At 36.4% G+C, this 20,559-nt stretch overlaps 4 protein-coding genes across 4 annotated transcripts; 2 read left to right on the top strand and 2 right to left on the bottom strand.

Annotated features, from left to right (window-relative positions):
• Positions 1-2: 2 nt before the first annotated feature.
• Positions 3-1,111, top strand: LOC132632973 (uncharacterized). The gene has a single exon (XM_060349135.1). The coding sequence runs from the start codon at positions 129-131 to the stop codon at positions 813-815; it is 687 nt and encodes a 228-aa protein (XP_060205118.1). The 5' UTR covers positions 3-128; the 3' UTR covers positions 816-1,111.
• Positions 1,112-2,450: 1,339 nt separating this feature from the next.
• On the top strand, positions 2,451-3,474 carry LOC132631473 (uncharacterized). The gene is made up of 3 exons (XM_060347049.1): positions 2,451-2,608; positions 2,769-2,980; positions 3,050-3,474. Exons 1-3 carry the CDS (start codon positions 2,451-2,453, stop codon positions 3,472-3,474), a joined length of 795 nt encoding a protein of 264 aa, XP_060203032.1.
• A 10,365-nt stretch (positions 3,475-13,839) lies between these two features.
• LOC132634293 (PHD finger protein At2g01810-like) lies at positions 13,840-16,124 on the bottom strand. Its single transcript, XM_060350564.1, has 3 exons — positions 15,804-16,124; positions 15,475-15,718; positions 13,840-15,277 (listed from the first exon to the last, which is right to left on the bottom strand). The coding sequence occupies exons 1-3, from the start codon at positions 16,099-16,101 to the stop codon at positions 13,840-13,842; spliced, it is 1,980 nt and encodes a 659-aa protein (XP_060206547.1). The 5' UTR covers positions 16,102-16,124.
• Positions 16,125-17,327: 1,203 nt separating this feature from the next.
• Positions 17,328-20,339, bottom strand: LOC132634292 (zinc finger CCCH domain-containing protein 56-like). Its single transcript, XM_060350563.1, has 2 exons — positions 19,596-20,339; positions 17,328-17,825 (listed from the first exon to the last, which is right to left on the bottom strand). Exons 1-2 carry the CDS (start codon positions 20,002-20,004, stop codon positions 17,632-17,634), a joined length of 603 nt encoding a protein of 200 aa, XP_060206546.1. The 5' UTR covers positions 20,005-20,339; the 3' UTR covers positions 17,328-17,631.
• Positions 20,340-20,559: the final 220 nt, after the last annotated feature.

Genomic DNA, 20,559 nt, shown 5'->3' with positions numbered 1-20,559 from the left:
CTCCATGAGAATAACCAATACCCAGGGGGGAAACAAAGAAGCCAGCTCTATGCTTCACTAATGCAATTTAGCGAGTTCTTTTATGTTCTTTGCTACAAATGCGTTTGAAAGGTAGTTGATTTTACCTAATGCAGTTAATAGTTTCCTTGATCTCATTTTTGCTACTTATACAAGTAAAAATAGTTCGAGGGTCTCAAGAAAATGTCACAAATGGCTCGTCCAGATCTTCTTCGTTATGGCTTAAAAGAGTGGTGAAGAACCCACGAGCCATTGGGTGCTGGAATAGGCCCTGGATTTGCAATGAAGCGCAGTTTCCTCCAAATATAACGAAGCTTTGTTGCAGGAATCGTTGTGTTGATGTAACCTCTGATGTGAATAACTGTGGGCTATGTGGAATAAGATGTCCCTTTACATGGCAATGCTGCCGAGGAATTTGCATCAACACTAATATGAACCCTTTCCATTGTGGAAGCTGTGACCATAGATGCCAGTTTCCAAGCCTTTGTTATAATGGAATGTGTGGCTATGCTCAACCACTGCCGCCCTGGCCGTTCCCTCCTCGGCCTCCCAAGCCACCTCGACCACCACATCCATTCCCGCCAAAGCCGCCTCGCCCACCACATCCGCTCCCTCCTTGGCCACCACATCCTTTTCCACCAAAGCCGCCTCGCCCACCACATCCGTTCCCACCAAAACCGCCTCGCCCGCCACATCCGCCCTTTCCGTGGCCACCACATCCGTTCCCGCCAAGGTCTCCTCGGCCACCATGCCCACCCCCGCGTGGATCTAGTGTTGATAATGAAGCCTTTTTTTAAAACAGAAAACCTCAACAAAACTCTCAAACTTCATCGCCAATTTCTCAATTTCGTTCTTGTCTTCTTTCTCCAGAGTTTGGTCTTGTTCTGCTGTTCAAAAGATAAGACTACACTGTGCTATCTCTATAAGTTGTTCATCTAATAGTATATCTTTCCTTGCCTCAATTCTCCGTTCATGTAATTGTGATTTCATTTTCAAGTTTTTTGATCGTTTCATAATCAGAGTTTAACTTCTTTGATGTATGGAAAAATTGTACTACAATTAAGAGGATAAATTAAAGTACTAGTAAACTCTATGGACACGGCTGAATAACAAGACACCTACGTTATGTTAAAGCTAGTTAATAATTGAACCTAGCTAAGTTGGTGTGAATGACAATGGAAGGAAAATGAAGTTCAAAGCAAAGTTCCTTTGAAAAAGAGCTTTGTACCACATTGGTGATAGAAAGGGAAAGTTATGTGCTTATATTAGAAAGCACTTCCTCTAGCCCTTAAAGGGTTGAGAAGAGGGACTCCTCTTGCGCTGTCGTCGTTGCTCGGCTTTGGTCAAATGAATTGATTGATAATATTTTTGGACCAAATTTATTTAAATTCAATCTTCATTTTCTGAAATTACTTTGTTTATTTCCGCCGTAAAATATTAATTAGTAATTAATTAAATTTTGGCGGAATAAATTAAAACTCCCAACGGTCTTATTTTTTTCTAAAAAGGCAAGGGCCTTTCCGAACAATCACCAATCTGCCTATTCTGAACAAGCACTTTTGAGGCTATATAAACTGAGGCAATGCCTCATTTTTCGTTTACTGAATTTTTTTTCCTGCATTGCAAATTCTGCATTTTTCCAGAAATAAAACTATCGAGTCTTACTGTGTTTTGTTGCCAATTTTGAGTTCGTCGAAGTCGTAGGCGTTTGACGTACCGCTACTCCTGCGACAGGTATATCCGTTTTATCCTAGGAGGAAGTAATCCATAACCTCGGGTACAGTGAGAGGATTAAATTCCTTAAGGATACACAGTGAATTCTGTGGTCTCGGATATGTTCTTACTTTCTGCATTATTTTTCCAGTTTCTGGTTTTTGCGTTTTTCACAGTTTCTGGTTTTCCCGTTTCCACTTGTTGGTTTCTGTTTTCTGATTTTGAACACAGGCATACTAACAAGCTTAAGGAATTTAATAATTATTTCTGTGTTCATTTGTTCTTGTTTAACGATTACAGAACGTTATCAGAAAAGGGAAAAAAATATTTTTGTTTTTCTTTAACATAACAGTGCTTTCCCGAAAAATAAAAAAGAAGGAAACGTGTATGTTTGCTGTTTCGGTGTAACGAACTTGTATGTTGTTTGGAGACTAAAATCTTCGGATTTTCTACTCCGGTTGAGATTAAAGTTTTCATAACTTTCTACTCATTTGGGTACTTGATTTGAAGATATAAAAACTTCATCAACTATACAACATACACTTTAATGCATTTCGTTTCAAGTATTTTTAAATCTGTTTTGTGTAAACTTGATTCGGTTTGAAGAAATAAAATCTTCACCGTTGTGTATTATATTTGTTGCTGTCAAAATTGATTCAGTTCGAAGATTTAAAAACTTCACCGTTTATTTAATTTTTCTGTTGTTTCCTGCGACAGAAATGGGAGAAATGACTCCAAATTTGAATGTTACTGCTACTGCCACACTAGCCGCCGTGGTTGGTTCTACGAGCAATGCTGCGTCCTCCAGTAGTACTGCACCAGCACCGGCTCCGACAGAGAAGCCTGGAAAATTCACCGGAATTGATTTCAAACGATGGCAACAAAAGATGTTCTTCTATTTAACTACTTTAAGCCTCCAAAAGTTTATTAAGGAGGTCGTTCCGATTTTGCTTCCAATCAACACCTGAGAATGAACGTTTTGTTGTAACTGAGGCGTGGAAGCACTCAGATTTTTTGTGCAAGAATTATATTCTTAGCGGACTGGAGGATGATCTTTACAACGTCTATAGTAATGTGGGAACATTAAAAGAACTATGGGATGCGTTGGAAAAGAAATATAAAACAGAAGATGCCGGATTAAAGAAGTTTATCGCTGCCAAGTTTTTGGACTACAAAATGGTAGATGGCAAGTCTGTTGTTACTCAAGTTCAAGAGTTGCAGGTTATCATCCACGATCTCCTCGCTGAAGGTATAAATCTAATTAATACCTTTGTCGAAAGTATTCAGTGCACTATTACTTACATATTGTTTGTTGTAGGTTTGGTGATTAGTGGGGCGTTTCAAGTTGCGGCAGTGATAGAGAAGTTGCCTCCTTCATGGAAGGACTTCAAAAATTACTTGAAACACAAGCGAAAGGAGATGACACTGGAAGATCTCATCGTCCGGTTGAGAATCGAGGAAGATAACAAGGCAGCGGAGAAGAAGGCAAATGGGAGATCAACCATAGGGGGAGCACATATTGTTGAAACTGCCCCAACTAATATGAAAAAGAGGAAAAAGGCATCGGGACCAAGGAACTATCCCAACAAGAAGAAATTCAACGGAAACTGCCACAATTGTGGAAAAATCGGACACAAAGCTGCAGATTGTCGTGCTTCGAAGAAGGAAAAGAAGAAGGGTCAGGCTAATATGGTTGAAACAAACGAGGAGGTTGATGACTTGTGCGCTATGTTGTCTGAGTGAAACCTAGTGGAAAATACGAAAGAGTGGTGGATTGACTTTGGCGCCACTCGCCACATTTGTGCTGTTAGAGAAGCCTTTGCTTCATATGCTCCCGCCGGGCCCGACGAGACCATATATATAGGAAATTCTGCAACGGCCAAGATTGAAGGTTATGGAAAGATACTGCTGAAGATGACCTCTGGCAAGATGGTGACTCTCAACAACGTCTGTCATGTTCCTGAAATTAGGAAAAATCTAGTATCTACCGGACTTCTAATGAAGAACGGTTTTAAGTGTGTTTATATTTCTGACAAGGTTGTAATAAGTAAGAACGAGATGTACATAGGAAAAGGTTACCTCACAGAGGGCCTTTTCAAATTGAATGTAATGGTCGTCGCTAATAATAATAATAAAATTTCTGCTTCGTCTTACTTGCTTGAGTCAAATAATTTATGGCATTCACGTTTAGGACATGTCAATTATAGAGCCTTGCGAAAAATGATTAGTGTGGAAGTATTGCCTAAGTTTGAATGCAATCAATCAAAATGTCAAATCTGTGTTGAATCTAAGTATGTTAAAGATCCTTATAAGTCAGTTGAAAGGAATTCAAGTCCTTTAGACTTAATCCATACAGATATTTGTGACATGAAGTCAATCCCATCTCGTGGTGGAAATAAGTATTTCATAACTTTTATTGACGATAGTACGCGATATTGCTACGTTTATTTACTTAATAGTAAAGATGAAGCAATTGAAGCATTCAGGCAGTAAAAAACTGAAGTTGAGACTCAACTTAACAAAAAGATTAAAATGATAAGGAGTGATATGGGCGGTGAATATGAATATCCTTTTGAACAAATATGCTTGGAATATGGCATTATTCATCAAACAACTGCCCCTTACTCGCCACAATCAAACGGAATTACGGAAAGGAAAAATAGAATACTAAAAGAAATGATGAATGCCCTGTTAATAAGTTCTGGTTTACCCCAGAACTTGTGGGGGGAAGCTATTCTAACAGCTAGCCGAATACTTAATTGAGTGCCCCATAGCAAAACAAAATTTATTCCATACGAAAAGTGGAAAGGAAGGAAGCCCAATTTGGAATACTTCAAAGTGTGGGGGTGTTTGGCCAAGGTGCAAGTTCCTAAACCCAAAAGGGTAAAAATAGGGCCTAAAACCGTTGATTGTGTTTTCATAGGATATTCCACAAATAGTAAGGCATATCGATTTCTGATTCACAAATCAGAAAATCCCGACATTCAAGTGAATACGGTAATTGAATCAGATAATGCTGACTTCTTTGAAACCATATATCCGTATAAAAAAGAATGTGAGTTGTCTAGCAAAGAATCTAAACAACCTCGGGAAGAAACAAAGGAAAATGTTCCTGATGAGGAAAATCCAAGACGCAGCAAACGTCAAAGGACGTCTACTTCCTTTGGACCAGAATTTCTAACATTGTTGTTGGAAAATGAGCCTCGAACTTTCAACGAAGCTATGTCTTCATTGGAAGCTCAATTTTGGAAAAAGGCAATCAATAGTGAGATAGAATCCATATTGAACAACCATACTTGGGAATTGGTTGATCTTCCTCCAGGGAATAAACCTTTAGGCTCCAAATGGATTTTCAAGCGGAAAATGAGAGTTGATGGTACTATTGATAAATATAAGGCAAGACTAGTTGTTAAAGGGTTTAGACAACGAGAAGGTCTTGATTACTTTGATGCATACTCGCCGGTAACAAGGATTACATCTATTCGGGTGTTAGTAGCGTTAGCTGCCGTGTACGGTCTTGAAATCCATCAAATGGATGTGAAAACAGCCTTCTTAAATGGAGAGTTAGAGGAAAAAATTTACATGGAACAACCCGAAGGGTTTGTAGTTCCAGGGAAAGAGAAGAAGGTGTGTCGACTTGTTAAGTCTCTTTACGGACTAAAACAAGCACCCAAACAGTGGCATGCAAAATTTGACCATACGATGCTGTCAAATGGATTCAAGATAAATGAGTGTGATAAATGTGTCTACATTAAGAACACTCCGAACCACGTCGTCATTGTTTGTTTATACGTGGATGATATGTTGATAATGAGTAACGACATTGCTAACATAAATGCTACTAAGCGCATGCTTGCTAGTAAGTTTGATATGAAAGACTTAGGATTTGCCGATTTAATTATGGGAATTAAAATCCATAAGACTCCTCAAGGTCTAGCATTGTCTCAATCTCATTATATTGAAAAGGTACTTGAAAAGTTCAAGTATTTGGACTTTAAAGTAGCAAAGACGCCAATTGATATGAACCTAGCTCTTGCAAAGAATAAAGGTGAAAGTCATTCTCAATTGGATTATGCCAGAGTGTTGGGAAGTTTGATGTATATCATGAACTGTACGCGACCTGATATTGCGTGTGCTATAAGTAAACTAAGTCGCTACACTAGTAATCCCGACCAAAATCATTGGCTGGCAATGAAACGAGTTTTGGGGTATTTGAAACATACTCAAAACTTTGCTTTGCATTATAACAGGTATCATGCAGTTATTGAAGGATACAGTGAGGCAAATTGGATCACCGGTTCAACTGAAACTAAATCCACAAGTGGATATGTTTTTACCATAGGTGGAGGAGCAGTGTCTTGGAAGTCATCCAAACAGACATGTATCACCCGCTCTACAATGGAATTTGAGTTCATAGCTTTAGACAAAGCCGGTGAAGAAGCTGAATGGCTCCAGAATTTCTTAGAAGATATTCCATTTTGGCCCAAACCGTTGGCTCTTATATGCATACATTACGATAGCCAAGCGGCAATAGGAAGAGCCGGGAGCGTTATGTACAACGGAAAGGCTCGTCACATACGACGAAGACATAATACCGTTAGACAACTACTCTCTAGTGGAATTATCACAATTGACTATGTTAAGTTAAGAGATAATGTGTCGGATCCACTAACTAAAGGCCTGACTAGAGAGGTGGTTGAAAGATCATCGAGGGGAATGGGACTATGGCCGAGGACAAGTCATCGTGGCGGTAACTCTACCTAGAAGACTGGAGATCCCAAGATCTAGGTTCAAAGAGATCAAACAAAGTCATTGATGACGGTTCAACATTGTAACAATAACTTTTTGGTCCATTCTCGTGATGAGACAATGTTCAGACCAGGATAAAGCATTATGGCTTTTTAATGGTTTCTAAGTTTGATACGGGGTATATTGTTGACACCCAATTTTGTCCCGCCTCTCCTCCGAAATACCTATTTACGCATCTAATATTTTTGGTAAATTAAAAAATATATTTGTATTTTATAGCCTCTTATCGATACCGGCGTTTCATCATTCTATTACAGTTACTAGCTATTATGATTATTATTATTATTATTATTATTATTATTATTATTATTATTATTATTATTATTATTATTATTATGTTACCAGTACTATTATAATTCACATTTTTTATCATTGCAACATTTTTTTAGCAGCTTACGCACACACATCGCATTTTACCTTTTCATAATTAAATAATAGTGTTTATTTACTGTGGATTTTCGAAATATTATTGCACGGCTATTACAACGCCATTTTTTTTTATTATCTAAGCACTAAAAATTGCATATTTTATATTGAGTAATATTTTAACACAAGTTATTTAAATAGGTCTTTTATTTAAATGTAGTAGCCCAATCAACTCATACTATTTTTGGACCAATTCATAAGATCAACCCAACATTTTTCACTCCAGCCCACATTTAAATCGACTTGGTCCAAAAATGGACCCGACCCGTTTCTCAATTAAATGAAAAACGGGTAGGGTTCCCTCTCCTCTTTCTTTTCATCATCGCCGCTTTCCCCATCGTCTCTCTCTCTCTTCTCTCCCGCTCACCTCTCTCTTCTCCCTCCTTCGGCTCTCTCTCTCTCTCCCTTTCCACGCCTCCATCACGCCTCTCCCTCCTATTTTCTCTTGTCCCCCACTTCCCTTTGTCCCCCGCTCCCTTCTCTCTCTTTCTCCTTCATCATCTTTATCCCCCACCACTGCCGCCTACACCCCGCTCCCACTTCCCTCTGTTCCCCACCTTCGTCTTGTCCCCCCGCTCCTCTCTTTCTCTTTCTTCAACACAAAAAACTAAAAAAAACCTATAAATAGTTGTTTAGTTGAATCGAAAGGGGGGCTGGAACCAGACTTCTTTGTTTTCGATTCATGAAATTCCCCAACAACAGGTTCTAGAATCGCAAGAAATCCTTTAGGAAAACAGTTTTTAGAACCCCCAAAAATTGCCTCGCAAAAATGAGATCTTGAACCCGAAATCCCTAAAAAAGGGGAGGAGTTTTCGATTCAGGAAATTCCCTAAGAATCAAGGCTTAGGAATCACAAAATCCGTTACAAAAGAGGTTTTTAATCGCAGAAACCCCCTAGAAATTAAAGTTGAAAAAAAAATCCAAAGTTTCCAAAAAAATGTCAAATTTGCAGTGGTTGTGGTAATTCAAAATATCGAGTCGAAATACTAAAACAAACTTCTTTTTTTTCGTCTGTTCTGTTATTGTGGTGAATCCGAGCCTCGCAAGCTCGGATTTGGTAGTGTTCGAGTGTGAATCGAAGACCCGCCCCACTTCGCTGCACTCAAAAAAGGTAATCTTCCTCCCTTTTATTTACTTTAGCATTTATTAGCTATTTTCTACTTATATGTGCTAGATTAGTTGTTGTTTGCATATGCTAATCACTATTCTTGCCTAGCATGTTTATTAGTCGCTAGTTTTAAGCCCACTTGAATCCAGTTTAGTTATATTTGATCATGTTTAAATCTGTTAGTTATGTTTATGAGTGTTAGCTTCCTGTTTTAGTCCCTCTAAGTTAGTTTTAGTTTGTGTTTGTTGGCTGAGTCTTTATTACGTGGAACTAGACCCTGCTTGTGTTAACTCAGTTTTAAAATTATGTCTAGCTGCAGTTTGTCCTGTTTAAATTTAGCTTGTGCTAAAGATAAGTTTGTGTAGTCCGAATTGCATGTGTGTGTTTAGTACAGGAATAGGCCTGTCTGCTGGTGTTTTTACCAAAACATGATTAGTTGAATCAAATGTTCAGCTAAATGAGTGACGAGTTATCTGAGATTGGTATAAAGCCTATTTGATCATTTGTTGACTTAGACTGATAGAGTGTAATATGATTAAGAGAAATCCTGGTCTAATTTGGAGTAAACTTAAAATGCCATTTGTGATAACGATATATAGTGTCATTACGTATACTTAAGAGTTAGTTTAAAGTGGGACCTGAGTATGCTGAATTTGGCTTAACATCATATTAGAGGCTATTGTATATTGTTTGGTTAAAACATGTTAAACTAGTTATTTGATAATTTGATGAGCATGTTTTTGGACTTGGATCTTGAGACTGTTAATAGAAAATCCGATAAATATGCCTAAGCCGATATCAAACATGTTATGACTAATTTCTCCTTCTGTGTTTAAAGTGGCATGAGTCCTTAAACCAATCAAGTGCCTTAATATGCTGAAAGAGGTCATATGTGCTACGCCATTGTTTTGCTGAAGTTTATATTAACTTTTAAAGCATGTCTGCTCACTCCTAATTTGCCATGTTTGATTTGCGTATCATGTAATCGTGTATACCACTTACATTTAGTTGAGATGTTCAATTATTCCTACACAATTCATGTATGCATATTACATAAGCAGAATAAGGAGAAATCATACATGAAGTTAGCTTAAAATTTGCATGTTAAACCTAACTCGATCTCTGAAACTCTGTTGCCTAAGGCTAAGTGTCTAGCCTGTATGATAAAGCCTGTTTTCTCCTCTATTTTCTTTCCAATAAATGGTATATATCAGTATATAATGGAAATCATGTAGTTGTCCTTTCCTCTTAATATTCCTGCTTGGCCCCTGATTGTTTGAATATGGGTGAATATGACTTAATCAAAGAAGTATGAATCAGTAGGATAACTATGTGTTTGAGGCATAGGATAACTTGCCCATTAATTATGTGTGTCGTTGACTTCAGAACCTAAAAAATAGATCTGCTCCTGTTATATATTTGGAAAGATTCTGGTATTAAAGGTTGTTCATAATGATCGATATTTTTTTCTTAAAATGAGTCTAGGCAACCTCTTAGCGAGTAGGATATGTTAATCAATGGAAAAATAAAATCAGCAATAGGTTTGATAGGAATTGAAATTTCTTCATGTTCACTAAGTGCCTACTCTAGGTGATATCAATTAAAGCATGATTTCAGCCTGACCTTAATTCTTTTACTTTTCTCTGAAACTATGTACTCATATGTGGTGGTTTAAATAGTTTTCTGGCATCCTTTGTGTGTTATTGAATGAGTAAATGAGATTGATATGGTCTGCCATAGGCAATATGTTTGTTTGGATAAGCATGTATGCCTGTTTTGGAATTCTGTGTTGGCTGCATAATACTGAATACCCAGTTATATGTTAATATTCCCTTTTTCCCTGTGGCTGTTATTAGAATAATTTGTTGTGTTCGATCATTAGTCCTCATTGCTTTACCCTTAAAAAGAACAATCAGATTGGCACCTTGAGATGACTCTCACATTATGTGATCGAGCTGCAGCCATGTTTGTGGCTTAAGTTGCTTTAAAAAATGAACATATATCACACTTGATAAAGGCATATGGCTGTTCCTATATGTGGCTGCCTGTTACTATTGTTGTTCACTACAACATACCACCGATGGTTTGCTGTTTATCGGGTTGAATTACTACTGCTATATATCACTTTGAAGGCAAAAGAAACTTATTGTTTGAAACCAAACCTACATCTGGGGCCATGTCTTTGGCTAGACATTGTTTGACTATTGTTGGTTGTTGCTCAATTGTTATGGGCTGCTGTTCAGTTACTCTTATGGCTGTTGAAACTCACTTTGTGGCACTTCCCTGTTGCACTTTATGCTACTTTGCTGCTGTTCATTGCTACTACCTAAGGCTGCTATTTGGTTCTGCTTGCTGGTGCTATTTCTTGCTAAAAATGGACAGATCACTATACTTTTTAAAAAAAAAAATGAACACATCCTGTACTTGGTCAAAGATCATTGATTCGAACATGATACTACGCTTGGGTCGATGAACTTGAGGCCTCACTTTTTAAAGAACGGATTTCTATACTTGATTTTATTGAAAGGAACAAATATTCTACTGAAAAGAACAATACTACATTTGATCCACACTACAAGTTTTAGTGAGCAGCTGCGTCTATTTACTGCAATGTCTTGTATATGGGTGTTTCGATACAGTTGATGCAAATCGCTGTTGCAATTTTAAGTTTACAACTCTGCACTTGGTTTGGGAGATCCTACATTGTGGTATAATAAATCCCGTATTTCAGTTATTTGCTGATCTGAATAAATACTATCAAAGCCCGATAATGTATACGCACACGCCATGTATTGTTATGTTTATGAGATATATATGTGTATACATGAGATATACATATAATATACACAATCTACTAATCTGTTTCGAGTTTATTTTTTACGTTTAGTCTTATTATTGATTATATACTAATCATTTTCCTTTCATTTCTCTGCATGAACCTCGCGTACGAGTCCGAGGGACTTGTTCTTCTCCCGCATTCGGTGTTGGGCTAAAAGCCCAACATAATATTCTCGAGTCATTTTCCCATCAGGCCTATTCGCAGCCAAAGAAATAAAAAGTGGAATTCTGGGTCAAAGCCCAAATAAAAATAGCAGCAGCAGTCTCAAAATGGGCTGGCCCATTTGATATTGTTGGCCTCTTTTATTTTATTTTTTGTGCATTTAACTTGTATTTATGCAACTAACCCTTTATCTTGTTTTATTCTCTTAACTTAGATGAGCTTTAGTATATTAGTGGGGTTTAGTTTAGTAATGGGTAATTTAGTTTAAGAAAGACTAACAATTCATTTCATAAGTTTATTTCTCTTCTTTTTCATGTTAAATGTCTAATATTTATTTTATTGGGAATGATTGATTTGCAAAATGGTATGACTATATATTTCAAGTAAAGGGAATCATATTTTTATCACAAACGTTTCAAAACATCACTAATATGCAAATATAAGTTCAAATACATTCTATGAATAATTTTTCAAAGTTTATCCAATAATACACTTCTTTTAGCCAAATATAGTTAATATAAAAGAAATTAAACCCATACCCTATCCATCACATTTTTAAAAAAATAATTTTGGGTATTTTTACATCACCATATTGATATAACACAAAATTTTGTCTAAAGTTCACATTTTGGTAAAAAGTTATAGGCGAGTTGTTATATTTTGCAAGTCTTATTTTCAAGAATATTATTACATTTTCATTCAAGGCTTTAGCATGTCCAAGTTTTATTTTAAATAGCCTTTAAAATCTTCTTTTATGCAATACATCATATTTTCTACAAGTATTATTTCAAATGACATCATTATTACTTTCATTTAAAGTCTTATCAACATTTATAAGTCCTGCTTTGAAAAAATAGCATTACTCTTCTCATTCAAAGTTTTAACAGCAGTCATAAGTCTCAGCGTTTCCTTTATGAAATTACTATATTTTTCTACAAGTTAATTCAAACGACATTATTATATTTTCCTTTGAAACCTTAGTAATATGTACAAGCTATTTTCTTAAAATTTAAACATTATATTTAACCTTAATTAATTAACCTAAGTTTGGCCGGATACCCGTAGTTAACGGATTCTAAAGGATGCCTAACCCCTTCCCTTTAGGATAATAAAGAACCCTTACCTAGAATCACATTGGTTAAGCAGACTATTAACGGAGGTTTAGTTTTAACTTTACCTTAGTTAACATCTAGGTGTCCTAATTCACCGTTAAATTAATTAGGTGGCGACTCCTTAAAACAAACAAAATAGGAATCACCAATATGTTGTACTCCTACTTTAACCCGGTTAAAATGGGGTGTAACATATATCAAATAGTGTAACTACGGGATGACACATTTAGGAATCACCTATGTAAGTGTGAAGTGTAAGCCGCTTCAAGGAGAATTCTGTAAGGCCAATTCTCTACGCACTTATGAACTGAACGAACAAAACAATAAGAACCAAATATGGTTAAAGGGTTAATTGTGTGACATGTGGTTGTCTAGGTATACACCAAAGTTCGACGATTTAAAGATATCAAATCTACCGATTGACCGAGTATATCCGACATATGCTCACTACGGAAAGTTCAAAGAGAAATCTACTTATCCAGATGCGATTAACCCTTGCTTACGAATCACACAGTTTTTTTTTGTCATGCATGTTTTTCATCATATAGTCATTCCCATTCATGTGGGGGATTGTTAAAGCTAGTTAATGATGAAGCTAGCTAAGTTGGTGTGAATGACAATGGAAGGAAAATGAAGTTCAAAGCAAAGTTCCTTTGAAAAGGAGCTTTGTACCACATTGGTGGTAGAAAGGGAAAGTTATGTGCTTATATTAGAAAGCACTTCCTCTAGCCCTTAAAGGGCTGAGAAGAGGGACTACCCTCGCGCCGTCGTCGCTCGGCTCGGCTTCGGCTTCGGATTTGTATCTGATTGATTGATAATCTTTTTTGACCAAATTTATTTAAATTCAATCTTCATTTTCTGAAATTACTTTGTTTATTTCCGCCGTAAAATATTAATTAGTAATTAATTAAATTTTGGCGGAATAAATTAAAACTCCCAACGGTCTTATTTTTTTCTGAAAAGGCAAGGGCCTTTCCGAACAGTCACCAATCTGCCTATTCTGAACAGGCACTTTCGAGGCTATATAAACTGAGGCAATGCCTCATTTTTCATTTACTGAAAAAAAATTCCTGCATTGCAAATTCTGCATTTTTCCAGAAATAAAACTATCGAGTCTTACTGTGTTTCGTTGCCAAATTTGAGTTCGTCGAAGTCGTAGGCGTTTGACGTACCGCTACTCCTGCGACAGGTATATCCGTTTTATCCTGGGAGGAAGTAATCCATAACCTCGGGTACAGTGAGGGGATTAAATTCCTTAAGGACACACAGTGAATTCTGTGGTCTCGGATATGTTCTTACTTTTTGCATTATTTTTCCAGTTTCTGGTTTTTGCGTTTTTCACAGTTTCTGGTTTTCCCGTTTCCACTTGTTGGTTTCTGTTTTCTGATTTTGAACACAGGCATACTAACACATTATACTGTAGTAACAGAGTGTATTTATAACTTGCAGAGTTGCATCTCATCAGATATAAACATATTCTGAATACTGAAACTATACATCCGTTTTCACTGGCTGTGATAATAACGGGACAAGCTGCACTGTCAATCCAGTCAGCATAAATCATGAATATGCAGAGCAATTTATATTATTGATAAATCTATACTACTACACGATTTGATAAATCAGATTGTACCAAGTAATACCTTACGAAATTAAAAATTTCTGCAGCTCTCACACAAGAAAATTTCTGGTACCTCCTCATGATCATGAATGCCAGTGCACATTGTATGGAACCACACTTGACAAGCATCACAATTTACCATTCTCTCCCCATCATCATCTCTGGCCCCACAAATGCAATCCACCTTTAACTTTATGGGCCCACCTTCATATCTCAATTCAGTATCCAAGTCAAGCCCACACCCTCTCACCCAAACGTGTGCATCTCTGTCCACTGCGCAATATAGCATCTTCTCATCCTTTATTCCCTTTAAACCACCAATTTGTGTTACTACAAAGTTTTGCATTATGTAATAAGTGTCCCTTAGTGCAAATTGAGCCACCCCCTTAAGCTCACCTATTGTCATCCAAGGGGGAACAAAAACAACCACACCAGGTGACAATGGACGAGTTAACTCAGTCTCTAACTCGTCGAAACTCGGCAAGAATTTACATCTTAATGCCATTATTTGGTTTTCTTGATCCTCAAGTTTCCACTCTTTAACAAATTTCTTGCTATCCAAGACAACCCCAGTAGCCAAACTCACTGAATCTGACCCTGGGTAACTCAAAAACACTGTTTCATACAAGTACTTAAGTTCTTGATCAATGCTCAAGTGTAACTCAATGTTCTCAACTCTGTTTGCTTCAACAATATCTTCAAAGGCAAATTTAATCCTTTTAGTAGACGGGGATCGAAAAATAATCTTGTTCCCCATCATGGATTCTTCCTTAGCAGCTTCACGGATAGTGAATTCCAATAACTTAGTCGTTGGATTGATGGATCGACGAACAATTTGGTTACCCAATGCAAAACATCTGATGGATTTAAGCACAAAATCAATTAAACCAGTGTCACCAATGAATTTTCTTGCCTCATTTCTCAAATCCTGCCTGGTCATCCCACAATTTCTGCCTACATCTGCTTGATTTTGTTTCAGAAAATTCACAATCACTAGTAGCACAAATTCTAGCCGTCTAGCCGGCCATCTACAATCATTTTTAGACATCAAATTCACAAATGTCTCCATACTAATTGGCCTATTTTTATCAGGATCACACCAATAATCATCGCCATTCGCAAGTTTCATCTTGCTATGAAACGGTGCTTTAGACTTAAAAGCAAGCATGAATTGCAACAATTCACTGATTGTGATCAATGGGACTTCACTCAATTCTCTGTAGGTACCAATAATCTGCTTGATTTTCCGTCTTTTCGGAATATCCTTCCTGAAATCATTCAAAATCTTGTCAAGCCCTAATGAACTTAGGAATTGAACAGCAATTTCATATTTCTGCTCTGTTACTCCATAGCTTCCACGCCCAAATTTGTAACCCCATTTTCCAAACCAAGATTGTCCATATGCAACACCATGAAGCAACCTCAAATCCACACCTCCCTTCTTTGACACATCATTCACTGAAATTTTCCTATCAAAATTACAATAATAAGATAAATGATTCTTCAATTGCAGCTAATAAATTCCATAGACTAAGTAAAGCACATGCAAATAATACTAGTTAGTTCACGAAACTTTAAAATAACTTGTACTATGTTAGGAACGACAAATTCTCACACAAAAACTATGAAAATGATTAAGACTAATCACTATGATCTTCATTATTACCTGGTTTTAAAGATTGTACAGAGACGATCCCAGAGATCCATGAAATCACTTCCAGAGAGCAAATTTGAATCCTCATTAACGCTATTAATGGACAACAAATGACCATAACCATTACAATGAAGCAAACCATGCAAAACATGAGTATCAATTTCAAAAGAATCGCTTCCCAATGGCTTTTCCCAGTTCTCATTTGCAGGTATTAACAAATGATACCTTCTTTTCGACACATAATGGTGACCCCATCCTTCAAAAACACAACAAACAATACCCCATTAGAATAAACAAACAAAAGTAGCACAAAAATAATTTGAGTGTTCGTTTTATTTTACCAGAAAATTTGCAGTGATCGCAAAAAGGATGAAGAGAAAGTTGAGTGGTTTCTTCAATAGTGTAAAGTGGGAAAACTGCACCAGTTGAGTTGGAAATCAACCAAGTAGACCAAATTGGAAAACCACGAAGTGTGTAATCTTCAATGTTAGCAAATTCCTGAAGAAACATTCGAATGTTGTCTCTAAAGGGTCCTGAAAAACCGTCAATGGAGTCTTCAATTGCAAATGTTTCAAAGACAAATGGTTTTCGGTTTCTTTTTCTACTGTTACAGGCTTCAATAATAGTGGAAGAAGCCATGGAAGAAACTACTTTTTTCAGGCCAAATTGTTGAGAGAATCAGTTTGGATTTTCGGGAGTGTTGATGAGAGTGAAGAGTATGGTTATGTTTCTTTTACGTTTTGGCGCTCTATAATGATGATGGTACTTGGGGAGTTTACATATTTAGCCCTGTGGAAATGTAGAATGAGTGAATTTTGTATGTGCAGTTTTGAAGTTTTTAAGAAGGGTACTCTGGTAAATGTTGTTCAACAGGATTTGAGTTTTTGATTTAGTTTTTTAACTTTCTTGGTTCACGTGGTTCAGAGCAATGCTTGTTGAGTTGTTTCGTTAGGATCTCTCACCCCTCCCTCCAAGAAGAGGGGTGGGGGTGGGGAGGTGAAGTTGTAACAATGCTCAAGTTTTTTCAGATTTTTGAATTGAAAAAAAAAAATAGTAATTTGAAATTGAAGTTGAAAACAAGTCGGTGGAAGTTGTTTGTGTCCCTCTTTCATTTAGTTATTATGCATGCTTTTAATTTAGAGCTAAAATCCGTGGATTATATTTGAAATAGGATAAATTTGTTCGCCTAGTTTGATGATATAAAATTATAAATTACGAAGTATAAAGCATCAACTAAAATTACTTGAGTTTGTTCCATTCCTATCTTGAGGGCCTATTAACTACCTTGAATGCAATTGAAATTGCTTGTGATTGCAATGTCGGATGGCTCTTTCTAGAGGAATAAGATAGAAAATTATTACTACTTGTGTTTGGTAGGAAGGAAAATATTTTCTATGAAAAAAATATGTATGTTTCTAACTTAACTTTTAGTGTATGGCAAGTAAGCAAAAAGAAAAAAAAATCCAAGAACATTTATATGTATCTAGCAAAACATTATGGAGTGGGAGGGATGAGGAGAGGGGGTTTGGGGTGGCGGGGTGGGTGGGATGGTTAAGACTTAAGAGGTGGGGTTGGAGGCGTTGGATTGGTAGGGAGGACACAATAAACTTGGAATGTCATTTTTTTTCATACTTTTATTAGAAAAGTCATTTTCCTCATTTTTAAAAACTTATTTTCGTAGAGAAAATGTTCTTCAAAATATTTTGACCAACTAAACATGGAAAAATTAAAAAATGACTACAAACATGAGAATGCAAAAAAGCATCAAGAGGACTACGAAGAATTGGAAAAATAGGAGGATAAAAATAGAGAGCCCGTGGACATGGCTGAATAACAAGACACCCAACATTCACAAAAGTCTTTTTCCATTTAGATGTGTATCTTTGTTTAAGCTATTGTTGTAAAAACTGTACTTTGACTTGTATAACATATATGAACCTATTCTGAGTTGTAACACTATGTATTCACTTCACGGGACCATGACAAGGCAGATCTCGTCAAACTAAAACCGAAATGCTATAAACTCAGTAAACAACATTTTAAACTGCAGAATTACCAAAATGTCTCCCCTGCATATGTAAAAAGTCACCCAATTAACCATTTCAAAAATTGACCAAAGCACCAGTACAAAAAAGTTCAGGCTCTTTAGTTCTCCACAGTGTCTAATGATTACGAGAAAGGCTCAATCCAGTCACCGTAGATCTGGCTGTTCTTCTTTAAGTCAGCCCACTTGTATATAGACCTAGGAGGCTCAGACGGAGGAGTGAACCCTATATTGTTGGATGCAACATTCTTGGCTGGAGCAGAAATGCCAGCCGTGCTCCGCGATTCCTGTGGATTGGAGGAACCAAGACTCTGCAGTTCTGTCATATTGAGAAGTATCACAAATTAGAAATGGTATAAGGAAGCACAAAGAAAACAATAAGAGAAATGAACATATTTAGAAGAAAAAATCAAATGTTGCATAACTCTACCATCATATCTTGAAGTGCTGAATTTTACACAATAGCATCTACGAAATTTCTCACATAAGGCTTTTGACCTAAATACAAGGCCTTGCATAATTAACTAACATAAAAACTAGTATCACAAACACCATTCTGATTCTCTACACCCTAATCACACAGAGCAATTTACAATGTCGGAACCCTGTAAATTCTGGCAGCAAAAGTCACCATTTTCTTTTAGAGATATCTAAGAAAAAATTGTAACCATATGTGTTACTTAATGAAGAATTTCGGTAAAATAAGCTTCACTAATCAGTAGCCACTAAATTGAATCTTCCCCTGCTATAAAAACTCAAGTATCAGGACCAAGTCAACAGCTGAGGCCATAAATTAGAGACAACTTAGTCCGGTGATCTTTAGATCAATAGATAGCAGGGCGAAGCCATATTAGACAGGACTGTCGATGACATGTATTAGAATATATTTCTATCTTTATAGTTGAAATCCAATTGAAAGAATATCTACCGACATATAAATGGGCAGCTACTTTGGTAATAGCATGTCGATCACCAATATGCCTGGTACAAAAACATGCTTAACAGAAACTAGAAGGGGGAAATGTCTGGTAGAAACAGAGAATTACCGGCGGACAGCAAAATTACAGACAAAAATGTAAGATCTTTACAGATCAATAGTTAGCACGGTGAAGTAATTACTTGGAAGACAGACAGGAGTGTCCATGACATGTTTGAACATAGATTCATAAAACATGTCCATCCTTATAGTTGACATCCAATTAAAAGTACATCTACTGACATATAAACAGGCAGATACTTGGGTAGTAGCATGTTTGTCGATAAAATGTCTTGAACAAAAACAAACCTAGCAGAAACAAGAACAGAAAAAGGGGTCTGGAAGAAATCAGAGAATAGAAATTAGGAAACAAGAAATTGCACATTAACCATGCTTACTAAGCCTCTTGTTTTCAACAAAGTCTTGAACAAGAATCTTCATACTAGTTTGAGACGTGCAACCGACAACATGGTGCTCAATCTAGTAATGGACATTGACTATGATTTGGATTGTCTCCCCCGCTCAATGAAAAGACAATCCCATTCTACACTTCATCAAGACGACAATCATGCCTTGTCTATTCCACCAAATATCAAGACTCAGACAATATGCTATATGCATCTCCTTTTTTTTTACAGTGCCAAAAGGTTCAAACAAAAAAAAAAAAAAAATCCAAAACCTCATCTAATAGACATAATTACTCCATATAGTCCAAAATAAGTGAATTTGTAGCACTTTTTCTTTGGTCCAAAGTAAATGAATTTTCAAAATCCAAAAAGGTAATTAATTAACTTTCCAAAATTGCCCTTCTCTCTAATGGGTTTTTAAAAACCCAGCTTTTTTCTCTTTTAAGAAAAGTTTGGGGAAAGGAAAAAGGTAATATTGTCAATTAACCCTTTGATCATAATTAATTAACTTTCTTAAGGTGTGCCACAAACCAAAAATTCACTTAATTACAGGTTGCGCATAAAAACTGTTAATTGATATAAGAGTATGTTCAAACAAAAAATATCAAGTAATCAACACGAGAATCAACTCAACAAACCAAGCAAGGAGTAAACAATATAACAGGGCCATAAACATTCAATATTAAACCAATGGCTGTGAAAATACCTGATATCCCATGAGCAAATTGACATGTTGCACCATATGAACAACTACCATTCTTTTCCCACATGGTGCATAACTGAGTCTTCAGATACTTTTTACTACGTACATCCACAGCCCTCTTATTGTCCACTTCATTTCCACTAGTGACAATTCTTATCACAGAACTCTCCCGTCTTTCCTCAACTTCTTGATGAAGAAATCGACATGCATTTCCAAATGGACACCCCTTATCACTAGAGAAAAATTTACATGGTACCATTTTACCAACATTTCTTTGCTCATATGTAGACCCAGCAATATGAGCGTAACGACAGTTGTCACCATAAGCACACGTACCCCACCTTTCAAATTGTAAGCATGGTGGTTGACCAAGAATTGAAGGAACATTTGACTTGTTATCTTCTGGAGCCATTCTTGAATTCAACGTTGTTGGTATCTTCAAAGATTGAAATTCGTCATTAAAATTCTTTTCAACTTTTACTAGAAACTCCAAGATTATTAGAAGAAGTATTCATTTTTCTACTTTTTGGAGTTTCTAAGGTTTTGTAAAAATCAGTAAAAACTGCATTTATGGGAGTTTATAATTGGAGTGACCCAGATGATCATCTTGTGTTAACAAATTGTACTTCTAAGTTCTATCTAAATTTTTTGGAGAATGCTGAGATTTATTTTATCAAAGATTAAAGAAGCAAAAAATGTTGAAACATCACTAATGACTATTTAACATGGGCGAAATGAGACGATTGGTTTTCCAAATCAAAGAGTATAGTGGGGACTCTTTTAGCAGAAACTCAGAAAAGCAAATTAAGTGAACAGTCGTGTTTGGTATGATACTCTCTTTCTTAGATGACTAAAACGATGTCAAAGAGGACTGGGTTCAAATGACGATATCATTCTACCGTATGTTTTGGAATATAGTATATACCAAAATGATTTCTAGAAGAAAATGTTCTTCATAAACCTCTGC

This window comes from Lycium barbarum, chromosome 3 (genome assembly GCF_019175385.1).
Source record: "Lycium barbarum isolate Lr01 chromosome 3, ASM1917538v2, whole genome shotgun sequence".
Lineage (NCBI taxonomy): Eukaryota > Viridiplantae > Streptophyta > Magnoliopsida > Solanales > Solanaceae > Lycium > Lycium barbarum.
This window is presented reverse-complemented; position numbering and strand designations above follow the sequence as displayed.